This window comes from Aythya fuligula, chromosome 5, assembly GCF_009819795.1.
Source record: "Aythya fuligula isolate bAytFul2 chromosome 5, bAytFul2.pri, whole genome shotgun sequence".
Lineage (NCBI taxonomy): Eukaryota > Metazoa > Chordata > Aves > Anseriformes > Anatidae > Aythya > Aythya fuligula.
This window is the reverse complement of record NC_045563.1, coordinates 18,405,208-18,425,043: the sequence shown is the minus strand read 5'-3', so window position 1 is coordinate 18,425,043 and position 19,836 is coordinate 18,405,208. Positions and strand designations below refer to the sequence as shown.

Sequence of the window (19,836 nt, the reverse complement as noted above, 5' to 3'; positions counted from 1 at the left end):
TAAGAGTAAGTTATGAAATATTTATTGTTTTTATTTATAACAAATAAATTAACTGATGATAGTTCTATTGCAAGTGTGGTCCATTCTATAAGGATCCAAAATTTTTGCAGTTTGCAAGAATTCAATTTACCCACATCAAAAAATGGCAATACTACGTACCTGCGGGGCAGAGAGAGAACTGTTAGTCCATGCTGGAAGAAGGCAGCATTTTTCTTCTCTTAGTGCTCAGCCCATTGTTTAATGAAAATCCCACTGGTACATGAAATTCTTATACTTTTTTTTTCCTTTTACAATACCTGTAGAACATGAGAAACATGCTATTTCCTTGTATTACCTGGGGTGAAATAAGGCATGAGTGTGAGTAGGCAGTGTCCCAAACAAGGATTTCTTTCCAATGCTGCTGGATGATGATTCCTTCTTCCTCCGTCCACTATGAGCTGAATTGCCTTATTTCTTGTACTAACCAGCATGTAGAAAAAAACACTTTGCAGTATTAGCTGCTGTCATTGTTTGCTTAACCCCCTGTCAGATTTCCTGCCAGAAAAGGACATTTATGTCTAGCTACTGCATATGGCAGCTTTTAAGCCATTTAATATGCAGCTTGCTTGTTTGTGTTACACACAGCTCTTGAGCTACTTAATCCTCATCCCTGATTCAGCTCGTATTTCTCGAAAATGAAGATTTAACCATTGTGACACTGCAGAGAACTAAAATGCACAGTTAAATTTTGTGCATTGATGGCAACCTTGGCATAGCATTCTGCAGTGAGCTTTTGAAAAAAGATGGAGTTGGACTTTGACAACTAGGATTATCTAGTAGAAGAGGCCTATCAGGCATCTTGTACAGCAAACAGAGGAAAATTGAAATTAACACATGCATTGCACAACATTAGCTGAGAGTTCTTTGTCTAACCAGAGTGCAGTTATTACCTGGCACTCACATTACTGCAGAATGAGCTCAGTAAGTCCTGAGGAGGGGCCAGGAAATAAACTGTCTTGCTGCATTTCAGGAACTGTAAGAAGCCTTAGGAACTGGATAAAGCCTCTCCCCAAATATGTCTTAATCGTGGTCTTAATCTGCTCTTCCAAGGACAAACCCAAATGGTCAGAGTTCGTCCACTTATACGTACAGCTGTTACCACCTGCCTCTCTTGTGGCTCAAGAGGGTCTCAAAAAGACAAGTAATCTAAGTCACTGATTGCTGTGTGCTGCAGCACACTGTTAAGTAGCTCCAATAATCATAAAACACTGATTTACGTTTGAAGCACAAACTTTTGAGGAAAAAAAAAACAACTCCTAAGAACCTTCAACAAAAGCCTATCAAACAAAAGCTTCTGCCACTGGCACCAGCCTTGCAGTACAGTGCATGATTTAAAAAAAAATGAAAATACACTTTCCTGGCTGTCTTGGCCATGATAATAAATTACAGTTGTTGACAATGACAGCAGAGTGTGTTTTAGTTCAGCCATGTACTTGTGGCTGAGCAGATGGGCACTAGCCTTTCATCTGCCGCGCTCAGCTGGCTATCTTGTAAATCTGGCCTGCAGCTTGAGTGCCCCAGCTCCCTGAAAAGTGGGAAAAATACTGTGAGGATTTTGCATCCGTCCATCACAGCTTGTCTCATTGAAAATATTTGCAGCCAGAGGACTGACTCAGTATAGTGCAGGGAGGGTTTCTCCCTCATCACAAGTGACTGAAACCCTTCTGCTATCCCCAGGGCAGCTCCTGTCATCTTGCCCCACAGAACTGAAGGGGGGATGCACATAGGGAACTGCTGTTTGTACTGGAGAGAAAAAAAAAATAACACAGGGTGACTGGCTAGGTCTGGCAGCTGTACATACAAACAACTACAGAACTAAAGAGTGCAGTTAGACATCTCCAAATATAAAGCCTCTTTGCTCCTCTGCCACAACTTCACTGGCTCCTTGGGCCCTCCATTCTTAGCATTGCTCAATAATGGAATTAATTTTTTTCCTATCACTCAGCAAACTTTGGCTTGTGGTCAACATAAGTCTGATTAAAGATTAATAAGATTTTCACATTACAAGTCTGAAAATTAAAAAACAAACAACACAGCAGTGAAAGCGCTGATGACTTCAACATACAAAAAGGCGCGAATAAGGACAGTTATTTCCTGGAGTATGAGTAACATGAATATAAAAACAGTTCCTTGACCACGTTTTCCTGTGATGAGATGTCTGTCTGAATGCCAGTGATGTTTTATCTGGGTAGGTGGTAGGTAAAAGAGTAAATAAATTCATTAAAACTGAACTTTTACGAAGAAAGCATCTGCCTGCACCAACCATAAGGATGAACATGTCTCAGATACCGTGTGGAGACCCACAAAGAGCCCCAAGGTCGCACACCCGACACCCTGGCAGCTGGCGCAGTCAGCACAGGAAGGGACAGAGTTTGTGGTTGTACAGCCACTCCCACCAGTTAGCAGGGAAAAACATTCTAGATAAGTGTTATCAATACAAAATCAATTAGCTTATCTAGCCCATAGAGCCAGAAGTAAATCAGGCTACCCAGGGCTTAAAACCTTCTCCTTTTTATACACATTTACTTTAGGTGGTGCTTCAAACATAAGCTGTTTAAGCAATTTGATACGCGAGCCAGACCCACATCAGTAAGATTAATCAACAGTGCGAGCTTTGTTTTCTATCTGAGATTTTGGGTTAGTTAAAAAAACAATTGGGGACTGGGGGAAAATTTTTGTTTTGTTGTTTTAGTCTCATCACCTTGAGTTTCCTTTCACTTGATGCTACACTCAGGTCTTGGCACAAGCCCTAGCAGAACAAGGCAGTGGCACCACCACTACAGTCTGTTAGTAGCAGTCAGTGGCTGTGATCTACTTAGTTCTGCCCAGACATATGTGGGCGATAAACACCTGCATAACATCAAAGTTTTCTTCAGATGACCAAAAGCTCACTATTGTTACTCTGCTCTTTCACACAACAGTCTCTTATCTGTAAAGCCCACAGTTTTGTCATCAGTGTGCTTGTTTTCAAAGGTAGGATTCTGCTTATTTACAAAGCAAAGCGGCGCTTTGGTCATCTGAAATAAAGATTGATGAAAGAAAAAGGTGCTTAGATGTCTTAGTGTTTTCTACAAAACAAAAAAAAAAAAAACACGCTGCAAGCAAAACCCAAATGGAAATGAAGCTTTAGTTAAACTATCTTTAATGAAAATGGTAAGAACTATCGATCAGGTAGAAGTGGATGAAATATACAAAGTTGGAGAACTCACTAACACCGACCACTCAAACACATTTTAGAGCTACCACAATTTTTCCTCCTCTGTATTGTTGCATTTGTCCACTGCAGCAAAAGCATTTGAGACCTAAACAATATAATGAATAAAGGGAACAAACACACGACTGTAACCCAGGGTGTACTTCAGGAAGCATCTGGCTATGGGAAGCTGGAGTCCCCCTTTAGTTTCCGACCATCAAAGGCAGGAGTGTCTGCTGATAAGCAAGCACTGCAGTTACATGCTGGCTCTAGAGCCAAACTGTGCTTCCTGGCCCTTCCCCAGCACTTAACCTGCTCCTCCTATGGACAGGCCTGCTGTCAGGAGCTGCCACCTGGTATTGATGCAGATCACGAGGTACAGAACAGCAACCAGTGATTTAAATAACAATTTCTCACTCCAAAACAACCGTGCTAAATACTCACTGGCAGTCTAACCTTCCTGTTTTCTTTGTCAATAGTGAAACCTGCTTCATTCAGAAACAATCCACGGTTTCCATTCCAAGCAGCAAAGCAATTGATATGCAAACAGGTGAGTGGTAAATTAATCCACTGCAGCAGCAGCCCTTGCACTCTGCATGGGTCACAACCAGTCAGGGGATCCAGTTTCAAAGCTTGTAAGTGGGTCCTGGGCCAGCGGAAGCTGAACATGTCCTGGGGAGAATGCATCAGGAAGGGAAAGCAGCAGCAACAGCTCTCACTTCCATGGCAATTCATCACTCGAGCCACAGAGGGGTTGTAGCTCATCTCCACCTTGGCCACCTGGATGAAAACCTATGAGGACTTCAGGATGTCAGGCAGCCCATGAGCAGCAACAAGATAAGTTAATTCAAGTGAAGGGAACTAAAATTAAGAATGCCATGTCCACTGGGCACAGGATTGTTCTCTGTAGAAAGCTTCCAAAGTGGCTGGGCTCTCTCTTCATGCCTCATAAAAGAACTCCTCTCTTTAACCCACCCACCTCACTAATTTTGGCAGAGAGCAAAGGGCAGGAGGTGTGTGGGACACCAAGGAGAGCACACACACAAGTTTCAGTTGTTCTCATCTTTTAGCCTGTTAGACTGACCTGCAAAAGCTGAGGGATGCTGGAGAGACAGGACACACAGCCCCTCTGGGAGTGAGCACAGGTTACTTCATGCAGTTGTTTGTGATGCAGGCTGTAGTACACACAGCCTCCCGCACGGTCCTTCCAGCCCTATTGCACTGGTGGCATGAAATTAGACCTTGAGAAGGGCAAGTAAAGGCTACATAAATGGAGCAGGGAGGCATCTGAAACTTGAGAAACTCACACACCACCTCGGCCTGGCAGGCCGCAGAGCTATGCTGCCCCATTCTCACAGGGGACAGGCAGCGTGATCTGTAGCACGAGGTGCAGAGCTCTTCGCAGTTATCCCAAGAATTCGGCGAGCCTGTAGGACTCCCCTTACAGTATCTGTGCGAGGGCTGCAGCATACCTTACATCTCGCAGCAGCCAGCAGCCAATTCCAGGAGATGAATAACAGAACTATGAGGTGACCCCCAACTCTTCCCAGCTATCTGTTTCTCTCATGAGAATGTTCGCATGCCAAACAAGAAACTAAGCAATGTGTCAAAGGCCATCAGCTCTCCTGTCAGCCTAGGAATTCCTCACAGGACCTCCAAGGAGTAGCCTCTACAACCAGAAATTCAGCTTGGAGGCATTTGGCACCCTGCATTTTCCTGATGTTTAGCACAAGCAAGACCAGAGACGACACAGGCAGCTTAGGTTTGGGAGCTGACTATGGGGCTTCCCAAGCGCTGGACACAACCATCTCAGGCAAGAATTATAAAAGAAAGATTGCAGAACTAATCAAGCTCTGATCTGCTTTCCTTTCCTCAGAAACAAATGTGGATGGTGTGTCCTCCCCTCCCAACTTTACAATCTCCCAGCCTTGCACAAGGGCTTTCAACTCACATGTAGCCTTCTGATGGTCCCCACTGTGACTTTCTATGGCATGCATTTTCTTCAGGACTCTTCAATATTTGAACTCCTCAGAGCCTGTTTTGTTCACCTCATAGCACAATCAGATCTCCCCAAAGGGTTCTTGGGCACATCCCCTTCACGTCCAGCTCCCTGTGGTCAGAGCCTTTACCCAAAGAAGAATCAGACAGGTGAGAGACCAGCCCCTGCCACAATGAAGCACCCCCAGACACCATGCTCCAGTCACAAAGCTATGGGACGGGTCAGAAACAGGCCAGGCTATCTCACAGTCAAAGTCACCTTCACAGGGATTGAGGCAATTCACCTGGTAATATTGGTGCAGTATTTCCAGTTTCCTTCAACAATGTAAATTAGCCTCAGTTCTGCTTATTTGACATTATTCAAATACCACCGTCATGCAGAGGGATAAGGCTGACCTTTTGTCCTGAAAACACGCTCAAACGAAGCACCTTACTTCCAGCTTGATGGCATAAATGCACTGAAAGTGCTAAAATCACCTTGGCAGCCCTCCTAACACCAGGGCACTAAGGATAAATTTTGCTCCCAGTGCAGGGAGAGCACAGTCAGCAATGCTCCTCATCTTGGGCAGATTGCTTCTTAGCAGTGCACCAGAGCTACCCCCTCATACCTGCTGCTTGCCCTCCTATAGCTCTTCTGATTAGGGTGGCTGTGCACCAGCTCCTTCTGTCCTTTAAAGCTGAAGAGCAACTTGGGAAGAAGGCAAACCCTTCATCAACCATCTAAGTTTGTTTCTATTTTTGATGAACAACTATTTTCTTCCTCTTTCCTAATTACATTTTGATTTTGGCTGCTAATGCAGTGTTTCCCTTCTTCTTATGAAGAAGAAAACAGACATCTCATTTTGGTCAGGGCGCTGCTACTTCTCTTTTTCAAGCCAGAAGTAATCCCCAAAGAAATAATGCTCAAATTTGCTGATTATTGTAGCTGGCCTACCTCTTCAAGAGAGCTTTCAGGACTACTCAAATCAGGAAATAAAAATAACCTTGTATTTATAGTATGTCAGTGAAAGGATGGGTCGTCCTTAAACAGGAAAACTGAAGCAGTACAATTCCCTAAGATTTATAGTTTCAAATTAAATTGCCTCCCAAAATTCAGGGAGAGAAGTGAATATTTGGTGACTGATTGAACGTAAAGTGATGGAGACCTACAGCTCCTGGCTTTCCAGAGACAACCCATATTTTTGAAATACAGGGTTAGCACCAGCTACTTACAAAGACTCAGAGATGGTCAACTGAGAGCAAATGAAATTATTTTTATATTGTTATGGTGCAGGAAACTCAGATAAATCCTGATAAATCTGTTATAATAATATCTTAAACATTATCAAACAAAAAACAAACTGTCTTCAACCTTCCTGAAGTTTTTTGCTAAAGGTTTTGACAATGGAAAGACATTTTCAGCTTCAGTCAGTCATGAATAGCATGGTATGTAGGCAGAAGACATCAGATACACATATGCACACACTGAAGTATGCAGTTCCCTCAAATCACTGATTATCAGCATTAACCAGGCTTGACAGGGGCTTTCTTCATAGGTACTTAACACCAGTGAAAATTCTTCATCTGCCTCTGGGTATGACAATTCCAGGTCTGTTCGTGGAAGGATTTGATGTCCTTCTAAATTTACGTAAGGCACATGATTGTCATTTTAGAAATGGCTAATAATAATAATATTAATAAACTGAACTAACGATCTTAAATTAAGAAACCTCATCTGCAAGCCCTCCAAATCTTTTCTGGTTATTTCATTTATTACAGCGGATACCTAAAATCCACAGAAAAAGTAAGGCAGTATTGGTTGGTATGTTGGGGATGGCAAATGTTTGGCTAAAATGTAGGTATCTGTCTGCAGGACTGTCACACAGATCTTCAGATCACTGCTACGAGGCTGTAAAAGCAAAAGGGGTTTTGTGATAAAACAGTCCCAGGGCCACCTATTTCCTACTTACTCTTGGTTTTTCTTTGAATTAACAAGGCTACTTCAAAGCAATTGCAGTAGTGACAGAACTAGCCTTTCACTATCACAACAAGCATTTCCCTAAGCACTACGTTCCCCTGAAACCACAGCACTGCCATCATGTACATGCAAGTGTTGACCACAGAAGGTTCACCTTGCCCAAGAGCCAAGAGAAATTACAGCAACACAGGGTACCTGCTTCGTTCAGAGCTGATGAACATCCATCCTTCATCCAGGTCTCACTCACCTCCAACTCTCCTGCAACAGCTTCCCCTTTGGTACCTGTGTCAGTGACATCATACTTGTGAATTGTGACCCTCTGCCAGCAGTTCCCTGGCTGCTGGAGGTAAACTGGCAACAACTTTGTGGTGCTGTGCAGCTTCTGTCTTCATGAAGAATCCAGCCTTCCGGGGATGATCGTGGCAATATTGGAAGAGAGAAAACACAAATTTATATGTTGTCATTGACAACTCAGGGAAAAGGAATGCATTTAAAAAACAAACCAAAGCCATATCCTGTCACACACAGAACTTCCAGCTAGTACCTAGCACTGCTGAGTTTCACACAAACTGCATCTATCTACAGCCATGCTACATTTAAACAGCCCTAACAGCAGAATGAGAGCTACTTCAGCTCTCCTGAGTCTCACCTGGTTGAGGAACTTCTCCTATTAGCTCCCTGTAGTTCCTCTTGTACCAAGTCCTCGAGCTCCCACCCAAGAAACATGCCAGCTGCTTGTGCCAGACCCCAGAATTGCTATCAGCCAGCTCTGGCCACCACGAGGCTCCACTGGCAATTTTACAGTGGCTGGAAAATAACAGCTGCAGCCCAAAAGATTAGAGTAATTTTAGGGGAAATTTTGGTTTCTGAGAGACCTTTCCCTCACGTCCAAAACCAGTACAAGTAATAGCTTTGATCAGAATGGCTGAGTGTTTTTACCATATGCCTAGGACCCTGAGAAGTCACACTTTCCTCTTGATTTTGAATTCATGCCAAATAAGAGCATTTTGCACATGCTGAACATTGCACAGGACATTCCCCAGGACTTGGGAATTGATCAGACAAGTACACAGATGGTTGGTAAGTTATTATCTTACCTTTAGTAGGTTAATGCCATCAAATTGAGCATGCCTGGAAGACAAAGTTTTATTAACATACTAGTAGTTCCTGAAATAGGTAAGTAGGCAGCATATTTGAAGTTTAGCAAAGACAATGGGTATACAATTGTCCAGTGTGCAATTGCAGTGTCCAGTATACAATTCACCCATCATATTGTGCCTTTTGTATCGCCTCCCTTTTTGACTAAATATCAATAACAAAATGAAGAAAACTTCACTATTAAGTATTGCTAGGAGCTCCAATGATACTTAGTATGCAGTAGATTATTTCTTTTGTCACCTACTTTTAGAATGAGTTTTTCAACTTCTGAAACATTTTTATCCTTCCTCTGCTTAAAGGTAAAAGAGAAATTAATGTTTAGTACTAAAAAAGTCCCTGAAAATGCAAAAATATCTAAAATGATGATAGGGTGTCAGTCACAAAACTTTCCTGCTGTAAAGATGAGAACCATTAGTATCTGACAGTGTAAGTTTTATCTTCATATTAAAACACAGGACAGCACTTGCAAAGCTTTGACAGAGGGATGACATCTTTGTGCATGGAAGGTGAAGTCCCAGGCTAAGGTTGCACATTAAAATTAAGTTCACTGATTTTTCTTTTAATAATGGAACAATAAAAACTCATAGTTGCTTCAAATATTTATTTTCATGGCAAAAATAGACTATTATATATTCATTTCACATATATTACATTCAGTAATACAAGCTTTTCTGTCTATGAAACACAATTTGTACACTGTTTTACAAACCAATTTCAGTTTTACAAGAATTAAAGCTGTTTTGATTATACATTTTTACAGTATTGGTGGCAAGACAGCAAAAATAGATGTGTTAACCACTAGCTTAGTACTAGAAAATAATACTTGAAAATTCATGTTGTTACTTTTAAATAAAGTTCCATTTAAATCCTTGCATATTGACTCGAACAAAAATGGAAGAAAACAGAGCCAGATCCTGTATTGCTCTGATAGCAAGGACTCAGTCCTACACAGCTGCTGAAAGGACTTCAAACACAGCTTGCTTTAGGTGAAAGAAGAGATTTCAGCAATGTGCAGGAGTGTACATACTGATCTGCAAGTTCAAGTTTCTAAAATTTCCACCTAAGTCTCCCCAGATCATCCATAAAGAGGACACAGGGATCTGGGGTATTTCAAAGCAACTTCAGGAAGTATTTTTGCAAAGAGACAGCATGTACACCTTGTCTGCCAGAATTATTCAGGATTAGCAATGTGACAGACTGGAGGATTTTACATGTTATTTTCCTATCAAGCCTCCTATCATTTTACAAATGAACAGCGTTTGCGAAGTCTTTAAATACTTCAAAATCCCCTATTTTTTTTTCTTAAATATTTCCATATGGAAAAACAGCGTTTAAATTCCCTTTTTAAAGGTGAGGCGCCTTCTGAAACTGTGCTTGTAAAAGTAACAATTTGGTAGTACTGATTGCCACCTATCTGAAACAAAACAACATTACGGTGTCTACAGACTTGCTCTCTAACTTGCCACACGCTGGATCTGTTGTAAACTCTGTTAAATCTTTGCACTTTATTTCTGCCTTCGTTCCCCAGTTAGAGCTGAAGAATGGACTTCTAAAGAGCAAATACACTGGAGGTTATTCTTAACCACTAAATGCAGCATCATGTGGAAAACAGCAAAGAACAGAATCAAAGGTCATTTAGCAACTGTTTTTTGAAATGCTCATAGAAATTAAGATTTATTTTTTTTACAGTCCTTGTAGACCTTAAGGTAACGTATGTGATGCCAGCAAAACACACCAAGTTAGCTGGTCCCCAATAGGATCTTATTAAGAATCTTTTTTACAGACATATTTGCAAAAGCTGTTGAAAGTTTAAGATATTTTCCCATATCCTAGCACAATATTAGAGATTCTCTGAAGTTTTCATATCAGTGTATGGCAAACACTGCACTGCAACATATTTGTAAGCACATGTTAAAATTCCACATTTCAAGGATCTGATTCTCAACCCAACCATAACCTGGTGTAATTCACACCTGCAGTAAACATCTAGCTGCATTCACAAAATTACTTAAGCTTCCAAACAGTCTAACCTGTATCCATTAGAAGTTATTGGTGCAAATTTGCATGTATGCTTATTCACCCTGCAGTTTGCACATGGAAAACCAGAGACCACAGTTCGAAAATCTGACCTTTAATGAGTAAACAGAAACTGAGCTGACAGATTGCATTGCATCCATTTGGAAAAGAATATGTTTAAAAATAACACAGCTTCTGAAAAAAAATATTTGGAGTTTCAAAAATCACATTTTAAAAAGCCTGTAAAAATAACACCTATGACTACATGCTCACTTACCCTACTATGCCATGAAAAACATACCATATGAATCAAACCCTTCTAGCAGTTCTGCTGTGGATACATGTTCCAAATCCTCCTCCAAATGCCTTCAGTCATTCCTCAGATCCATGCTCTCTGGTTCCAACATTTTGTACTTTCAAAAGAGAATTTCTTCCAAGCTATCTCAGCTACTTTTCCTTTTAATGCTCTAGTTTCATGTATGCACATTCCTGCTGCATTCTTTTGGTTAATTCTTGTAATCTGTATTTAAATTTAAAGTAGACGTGAATATTCATGATTTAAAGGCTCAAACTTTCACTGGCAATAAGCATTTTTTAATTCCCACAGTATCAGGAAGAACTTAGGGAATTTTGTGTCTTGCAGGACTGAGCTCTGTCTTTGCATGAGTTTTAAATATTGGGGAAAAAAAAAACAACAAAACAACTACCTAAAGCATGGAATTATTAGCAATTGAACTGTTGTTCCTTTTAAATTAGTAATTTGAGCTAACTATTGCAGTATAGTAATGAGTTCACTATTTTAATTCCAGGGTTTTAGTAACACTACTGGTATTAAAACCGAGGTCCCATTACACAGCTAACTTGTATGATAAACAACCCTGCAGTTCCCGAGTTTGGTCCAAAGGCCATTGAAATCTATGAGCCACTCAACTTTAACAGCTGCTCCAACAAGAAAAATGTACCAGCAGCCTCTGGTAGCCTTAGTTATTGGATTTAAGAAGCTATTTTTGGAGAAAAGTGCTCCAAATGTCATTCACTTAAAAAAAAAAAAAAAAAAAAAATAAAAAGATGCACAAGATTACAAGAGGAGCCAAAAAATACATACTTTCTCAAAATGCCAAGAATTTTTCCATTTTAACACTCATTTTACTCTTATTTATTATTAATTTACTTTTTTATATATATATATATATATATATAAACATTCATGATAATTTAGAGCAACTTTTCATCATCCACAGAAGTTACAGGAATTCTGCCTTGCTCACCTGCTTTTAGTTACATTTACAAATCTAAACCATAGTGGCCTGCAGTTGTAGTTTTCACCATTCAGTTGTGCACAATGAGAGTAATGCTAAGGCATAAAAGTTGTGCTGCTCATGGGGACCACATTCCTACGTGCAGCAGAAAAAGGACAGCACTGTTCTGCAGGCTGCAGCAACACTATGCAGAACTCCAACATGCTGCTCCAACTCTGTCACAGGACGAGTGAGACGTGCTTTGCAGCCTACAGCAAAGCCTGCTAAGTCAGCGTCACCTTCGCAGTCAACAGGGCTTTGAATTTTGTTTTTAGAGAAGAGCTGCGAGCCCAAGAATACAAAGATTCATTGGCCAAACAATCTCTCCTCATTGCAAACAAGGCAGAAATCAAAGGTCAGAAGCCCTTACTACAATTCGTAGCTTCTTCTCTTGACTCTTCATAGAATTTGATTCTAAAAAGCATTTTCCACCTAGCACACAAGACAGTCAACTCTGTCTCCTGGCAGTACTATAGCACCTGTATTTATCCCTGAGAACTTTGGCTTTCCTAGAGACCTACATCTTGCTCTTCATCATGTACCTCAGGAATAGCTTCACGCAATTTTTCCACTAAAAAAAGTCAACTCAAATCTCACGTGATAATTATCTGGTTTCTTCCCCATCCAAACAGAAGCACGTTTGGCAAAAATGGATAGGTGTATAGGGGAATTTTAAGCTTTTGACAGACAGATCCACATGCAGTTCAGGCTGTGACTAGGTTTGGGCAATTAATTTTCTTAGAAAGTCCAACACTTTACAATGTATCCAGCGCAACTAGGTGTAAAAAGCATCCCTTTCAAGGCTCAGAACAGCTAAAAACTGAATGTTCTTTTAGAAGTTATCTAAGAATCTAAACAATGCTTTTAAATTAATTTTGTTACAGGAGGTTGTGGAGTTTCATTTCTTTTGGTGTCTTCAGAAGAAAAACTGCTCATTTTTAAAGCTCACTTGGAGACATATGCTTATATATAAAAACAATCCTGCTATCTTCAGTAGGAAAATTCACATGAAGTCAAGTCTATTGATGCAGAAATGCACTGCTGATGGAAAGATCTGAAAGCTGAAGTGGAGGAGGTAGCAGTGTTATTGCTTAAAAATATCAAGACTGACTACCAGATTAGAGAGTGACCACCTCTAAAAGAGAACTCAGTTCCTATCAGCAAGACAAAAAAGGTAACCAAAACAAAAGACTTACTCCCTCACCCACCTCAGAAGCCACCACAGAAGTTTGGAATTAAATTGCTTATTTTGATTGCTCTTTTTAATGCTTTATATCTGATGTAACTTCTGAATTGATAAAAAGTGTCGCTTGAAGTTGTGGCCATATATAATTTCATAGAAAGCTGCAGGTATCGTGTTATGATCACAGTTCAAACTTCAGAAATGGTACCAGCTACATTCTAGAGTATACCTTTCCACTCACAAATATTTCTGAAGACTTAGGTGAACTGTGGTAAAAAAGTAAAGAAAAAAACACAGTGTTTTTAAACACAGGGCACAGTACAAACATCTTTGTTTCTTTCACTGATACTTAACACAGATGCATCAAATTGGTTTGCTTGCAAGACTATATATAAGAATCAGTCTTCAGTAGCTGGTGTTCTCTGGTATAAGGCAGTGTTGCTTCCAGTTTTACATCTGGTAGTTAATACTTGCTAGGCACTTCATAGTTACAGAAAGAATATTTTCCCCCATCTACAATATTCAATCTTACTGCTACTGAAAGTAGAACAATTTGGACTGTCCAAAAGACGACTAAATGCACTAGCTGAATGCTACAGTGTATTTTAAACCAGTATATTTCTATAGAACAACATATTAGCACAAAGTCATTTGAACCTTGTGCTTATCTATATACATGTAGCTTATTACAAAGGAAATTGAGGCAACCTATTTATGACTATTTTAATTATTACTTTGAGAGGACAATCATTGTTTTGAAGGGGGGGGTGTGGTGGGGTAATTATTCATGATAGTTTCCAAGCCCTTGAGGCAGGTCGGAGAAAAATAACATCACTTCACCGGTGAAAAAAATCACTATCGGTCTCATTTCGTTTCGTTAAGCAGGTATCATGAGAAATAAATATTTAAACACACCTGTAGACTGGTCTGCTATAAGTTTTTTTGCAGCTGTACCAGATATCTAAGAACAAATAGCTCACTTTTGTATAGGGATTTTCAACTCAGCATCTCAAAACACTTGAAAAGGCAGGTAAAACCACACTGTCCCCATTTTAAAAACACAGACAAAAGAGTATTCAGGGATACCATCATTAGACCAGACCTGCACTAGTCAGGGACAATATAACCAGCAGAGGCAGGACATCTTCAGATCCACACCACAAGCACTGACTGCCAGCTGTACAGTTACCAAAATACCCACATCTCCAGTGTTACCTCAAAGAGTTCTTACATTCTGCAGGCATTCTCAAACAGCTCCTGTGAACATTCTTCATTGCAACACTGCCCACCACTAGCAAAACCTGTTCTAGCACTAACAAAATAGGCTGAAGGATTCTACAGAAACTTCCAGTGCTTTAAAGGCTCTCCTGACTGGGAACATGAACATTTTGAATGGTCATCTTTGCACTGTGCAAACCAGCAATCACAGCTGCCACGCCTCCTCCATTATGTGTTACACGATCATTCCCACTGCGCCACTATGCACCTTCTTACTCCAATTTTGGTTCTCTCACTTCATGAACTTTAAAGGCTCTTCCTAAAATAACAGGTTAGTAATGGCATATTACCATATGAAACAATACATGATTATAGTTTCTATGTTTTACTACATAAATAACAGAGCAAAAAAAGTGCTTAAAACATTTGCATCCACTTTGATTTCAGCCAGTAAAATCAAACTGTCCTCTAAATATATGAATAATACTGAATATGTACTTTCTCTCATCCATTTCCTTCCAGGACATTTGTAGATAATTATAGTATTTTTCCCCTGCTTGTTGCCTACAATCCCATAGGTAAACTTGCTTCTACTCAAATGGAAATTCTCAACAGTTAACTTGATCGTTCACCTGTAAGTTCTATTACACAGCACTCTACAACTACCTATTACCCTAGTACTTTCTGCACAATTTTTCAGTTCAAGCATTGTCAATCCTCTCCTCTGAAAATAATATATTGTTTAAAAAGTTGGTTTAAAAAAAATACAAAAATAACTGCCCTTAAAGCAACCACTTAAAGTATGTAAGAACTGCTAATTCTGCAAAGTAAACCAGAGGAAACCAAAAGTTCATTTTAAAAAATACAGGTGCTCTAAATATAAAACTGAAAGCAGAATGAAACTGTGTAAGACCTTGACATTCCCAAGGAGCAGGTTTCTCTCCCCATGTGCATCCACAGATTTTAGCTTTTGCACAGTTAATTACATTAAAAAAAAAAAAAAGTTAGTACAATTGTGCCATGTACTTCCATTCTGTAAGATATTTATTTTGCCCAATGTAACACCACTCTAAAAAAGTTTCCAAGTACTCCAGACCAGTACAAGTAAAATCATTCCCTAATATGGCTGCAGCTGAACATGGGAAGAATTTAGTCCAGCGAAGATCCTGCTTTGCAAGGACTGTTACATTGACTTGCATTTAACAGTCACATACCAGCCCTAAAAGGTAACTGTGTGATTCATCATACAAAGAAAAAAACAGTGAGAGCAGGTCTGCCTGGACAACTGTAATTTTCTTTCTGTAAACTCTTGCAGTGTCCCTTAGGAAGTGGGAGGGATTATATAAGTCTTGAGCTTTTGAGAAATTGAATGAGAACTCCATAGACAAAAGTGTACTGAGAAAGAGTCTGCACCATCATCATTCTCTGCTGCCTCAACATGTCCAGCACTCGTGGGATGTCCAGCATCTGGAGGAAGAGAACAAATGATTACAAGTAACTGGTAAGCGAGGAGACTCACTTGTCCTTTCTCAGCAGATGATTCAAGACAGTACCAGTGATCTGGGGACTGAATCAGCTGCTCTAATTTCAGCTCTGATAATTCAGCCCATACCTACAGTATGGGCGTCATTACACTGCTGACCATGCCTACCTCAGCTTCCTCATCTGTGAAATATTTGCCTATCTTATGGGCTATGTGAGTCCTCACAAATCTAATAGCTGCAAAAGTCTGTTGCACTGTTAGGATAAGGAAACAATAGATGGAACAATCAATTTGTTGAGTTTCAGGCAGCACATAATGTTACCAATTGCTTTACAACTGCTCACTTCTAGCTAAAGGCTGATAGGACTAGGTTTTATTTTATTAAACTACCACTTTGTCCTCCACTGAGACTTGTACTGCAAGTACTATTACACTAAGGAAGAAAAACATTTAATAACAAGCACAAGAGACTGACTACAAACATGTTCTTGAACATTAATTATTAAAACTAAGGCATGAAGTGGTAAAGCCAAGGCAACATCCTGAAACGTGCTCAGTAGCCCAGAGCATACCTTGTTCCACTCAGTGATTCAACATCCTAACTGAGCGTTCCAAGTGTGTAAGTAGGCAACCATAGAAGATTATTAACTTCTGTTAAATTGCCAAGAGCGCTTTCAACCATAATTGTAAGGGCTCTTCCAAAGACCATGTCTTAGGAAAGCTCAGATGAACAGCCATAAAATACTTATTAGGCAGATTACTTACTCTTCCACTACCTAACATTATTGAAAACATGAGGAAAAAAAGGAGATCACCTCATTGTGTTCCAAGCAGGCAATCATGATCTCTGACAGTATGACCACTCCTGTTCGTCCTACACCTGCACTGCAATGCACCAGCACAGGAGGATTAGAGTTCTTAGGATCTGCAGTGCTGTTTGTATGGCGCCGCACTGACTGGATCTCTTCCAAGTATGCTATTGAGTTGAACAACATAAGAATGACAAATTTAGGAAATAAAAATTCCATAAGCCGTGCTATTACACTGCACAACCACTGGAAAAGCAGTAATTTAACAAACGACATCCCACAGAAAAATTATACGTTATATACATCACAAATCATAACCCAACCAGAGCAATACAGATACACAAAAATCATCCAACTTTTCTATGGATTCCCTTGTTTTCCTACCCCCCACCAAAACCAGCTTGTGGCCATCTTGCTATTGCTGGCACATATTCAAATATGTGACATTTAGTATAATTATGTTTTAACCTAGATGAATTTTAGTAAATTATGTATTTTGCCTTAGATTGAAATAGTTACTTAAACAAACTGGCAGGTGTACTCCTATCAGAAACACAATTCAGCATATCTTACTAGTGTAAAGACACCTTTTGCAGTAGAGTGCTTGGCATAGCTATCAAAAGCTAATTAATGTTTAGCAGACATATTAGGTGGTATAAAAACAACAACAACAAGCTATTAAATAAAACTTACAGAGAAATCCCTTTAAATCCTCTGGACAGCCATGTTCTGGCCAGTCAGTGTACTGCAAATGCCAAACTGTTCTCTCCTGTCCTGTGAGAAGATGTTTGATCTTCAAACCCGTAGTTGCATAGCAGCCTGAATCAGTACGGAATCGTGTGGTAATCTTAAATCTTCCATATGTTACAGTGTTGTGCCTTGAGCCAAGACGTGGCCAATATCTGAAGCTTTTTTCTCTCCCACTTTCCTTAAAAGCAAAACAATTCCTTTACAATAAACATGAAAACATTCATACAACAAACATTCCTTTAACTGTATTTCCCCTCTATTAAGTGCTACTGCAGTGTACTGGCTTTTCACTGAATAAACCAATTTTCCATAGGAAAGAGTTTGCAAGTGTAGAGCTTTCTGCCAAGAAAAACAATACAGAGTGGCAAAGGGGTCACCAGAAAATTATCTTTAATCTATTTGTTGGAGGAAAGATCCTTTTACTCTAATGGATCAGAACAAAATCATTGCATAAGTTTCAGGAATAGACCTGACTGGGTCTGTACTCACTTCCTCTGCTGTCACCATAGCTATGATGGCAATTCCTTGTTCCCAGATCATCTGCCAGAAATCCTGACATGTATTCTGCAAAGGGCCCTGTGTAGCAATGTAATCCCACTCCATGCCACCAACCGAAATCTGTAAAAAGAGATAAATTTGATTACTAATTATGTAAAACCCTTTCCCAGTTCCTACGCCAGCCATTTCAAGATGCACAAACTGAAACAAACAGCAACAGTGCAGAAGACACTGTGATTTATACCTTCCTCCAATTTTTTACTTGCCACATCAGATCAAGAGAAACAATGTTTAAAATTATGTAAGCACATAGCTAAATAAATGTATTTTACATTATAAGCATAAATTATCTTTACTTATTTGTACATTATATTTCTTTTTTTGTGAATTCAAGGTATTCTGGCCAATTCAGGTTTAAAGAAGCTTTCATACTCTGATAAGGCAAATGCTATTATGCGCACCAGAAGAAGTCAGTATTAGTTGATGTTTCCTCAAAATATTATTTAATTCAGAAAGGTCAGAAGAGTTACTCCAAATTTGGAAATGAGTTGAAATATAGAAACTATGCTACTACACCAGGAAAGAATCAGATTTAAAATAAGACAATAAAACAACTGCAACAACTACTCAAGTAATAAAAACTCTCTAAGTTGCACTTTAGTAAGTAGATTGAAAATGAATGAACTGCCTCAAAGGTTCTTGAGGTCACCCTGCAAACTTTTTTTTCTGCAAACTGTTTTTAATAGAGTTTAAAGAACTAAGTCTGGGGAAAAGGGTCATCCAAAAATTATGAAAAAGCGGAATTCCCTCTAGCACCATCCGTTTCCCTCTAACCATCAAAAAAAAAAAAAACATACTTAAGCAGGGAGCCAGACTACTACCTGTTGTGGACCTGTGGACCTAGCCTGAGAGTGCAGAAGAGGATGAAATAATTAGTATTGTCACTGCAGTTCTAAAATTTCATTATTGCAAAGAATCCCAATTTATTTAAAAGTTACCTTCCTTCTTAACTATGGGAAGAATGGACATGCCTTCTGTTAGTACCAATCAGGAGAGAGATAGAAGAGATGGGAGAGACATGATCAATAAAAAAGACCTCTCCAGTATAGAAATGAAAGCCAAAAGACCTCTCCAGTAATTAATTAACCCTTTACTATTCTTCTAAGCAGTGGGGAAAAACAGGTTCCCTCTTTCCCCCCAGAAACCTCTGGAGAGGGAGGGAAGGATTCTTAGCCATCTGACAAAACCAAAATTAATATCCACATCCATTTTTATTTACCATATAAACTGGAAAAAAAAAAGCTCCAACAGTCTTTCTCTTACCTTGATATGAGATGCATTGATGTAACCCGTGTTATTTTCTTTGGTTGGGACTAGTTCTACTCTGGTATCATCATAAGGAAGGACGTCCTGGAAGCGGTTTCTCTCAGCATTTTCAGGAAGCCGAGCTATTGAGCACTCACCATCTATAAGCCTTTTCTTCTGAATGCGCTCATATTCAGTAAACACCATCCCCTGTTCTAACCGTTGTTCCAGAACTTTACACTAAAAGACAGAACAAAGATAACTACATGAAGTCACGTTCTGATACAAGTCTATTTTAACACAGAATTCACGAAGGATAAAGTGTATGTGTTTTCCTCTCCTATATACTTTTGTAATGCTTTTCAAGCTACTATGTTTGTACAAACATACCAGAACAAATTAGAAGCAATTTTAACTAGCAGGATTTTTTTTTTCAAGTGAAAACAGTATAAGTACCCTGTTATCCTTCACTAAGTCACAAAGACTACGGATATTAATAGTATAAAACAAAAACTACTTAGTTTCTATAAAGACAACCTAGCTGGAAAATAAATATTGGATCAAACCAGGTGGTTTATGCTACAGTACAAACTGCCTCAAATACTTTTGAGCAAGACATACTCATTAATCATCCTTCTCAATATAGCACATTGGATTAAATCATTTGAAAAATCTCATTTAACCATATAGTCCAAAAAAAAAAAAAAAAAAAGTCACATTTATTGTTCAGATGGAGAAAGAACTCCATAAATGTAAAACAAAATGTTTGCCTCATTCAATGAATTTATCATTCACCTCTAGTATTCCACATTTTCTTAGGCTGAAGATATTAAAAGTTGAAGACAGCAGTAAATCCTTCTTAGAACCTCCTGCTGCAGCTCAGATATAAAACAAGGATTTTTTTCTACTAGTACAATTCAATCTGTTTTAT

At 39.3% G+C, this 19,836-nt stretch overlaps 1 protein-coding gene across 3 annotated transcripts in view; it reads right to left on the bottom strand.

The window, feature by feature from the left end:
* Positions 1 to 13,134: 13,134 nt before the first annotated feature.
* Positions 13,135 to 19,836, bottom strand: part of PTPN21 (protein tyrosine phosphatase non-receptor type 21) — a 38,103-nt gene continuing 31,401 nt past the window's right edge. For all 3 annotated transcript variants that reach the window (XM_032188664.1, XM_032188667.1, XM_032188665.1), the window contains 5 exons: positions 18,924 to 19,145; positions 17,592 to 17,720; positions 17,046 to 17,280; positions 16,359 to 16,519; positions 13,135 to 15,527 (listed from right to left, as the gene is read on the bottom strand). In XM_032188664.1, coding sequence (XP_032044555.1) covers positions 15,399 to 15,527; positions 16,359 to 16,519; positions 17,046 to 17,280; positions 17,592 to 17,720; positions 18,924 to 19,145 — 876 coding nt within the window. In that variant the 3' untranslated portion in view covers positions 13,135 to 15,398. The remainder of the gene's footprint in view (positions 15,528 to 16,358; positions 16,520 to 17,045; positions 17,281 to 17,591; positions 17,721 to 18,923; positions 19,146 to 19,836) is intronic.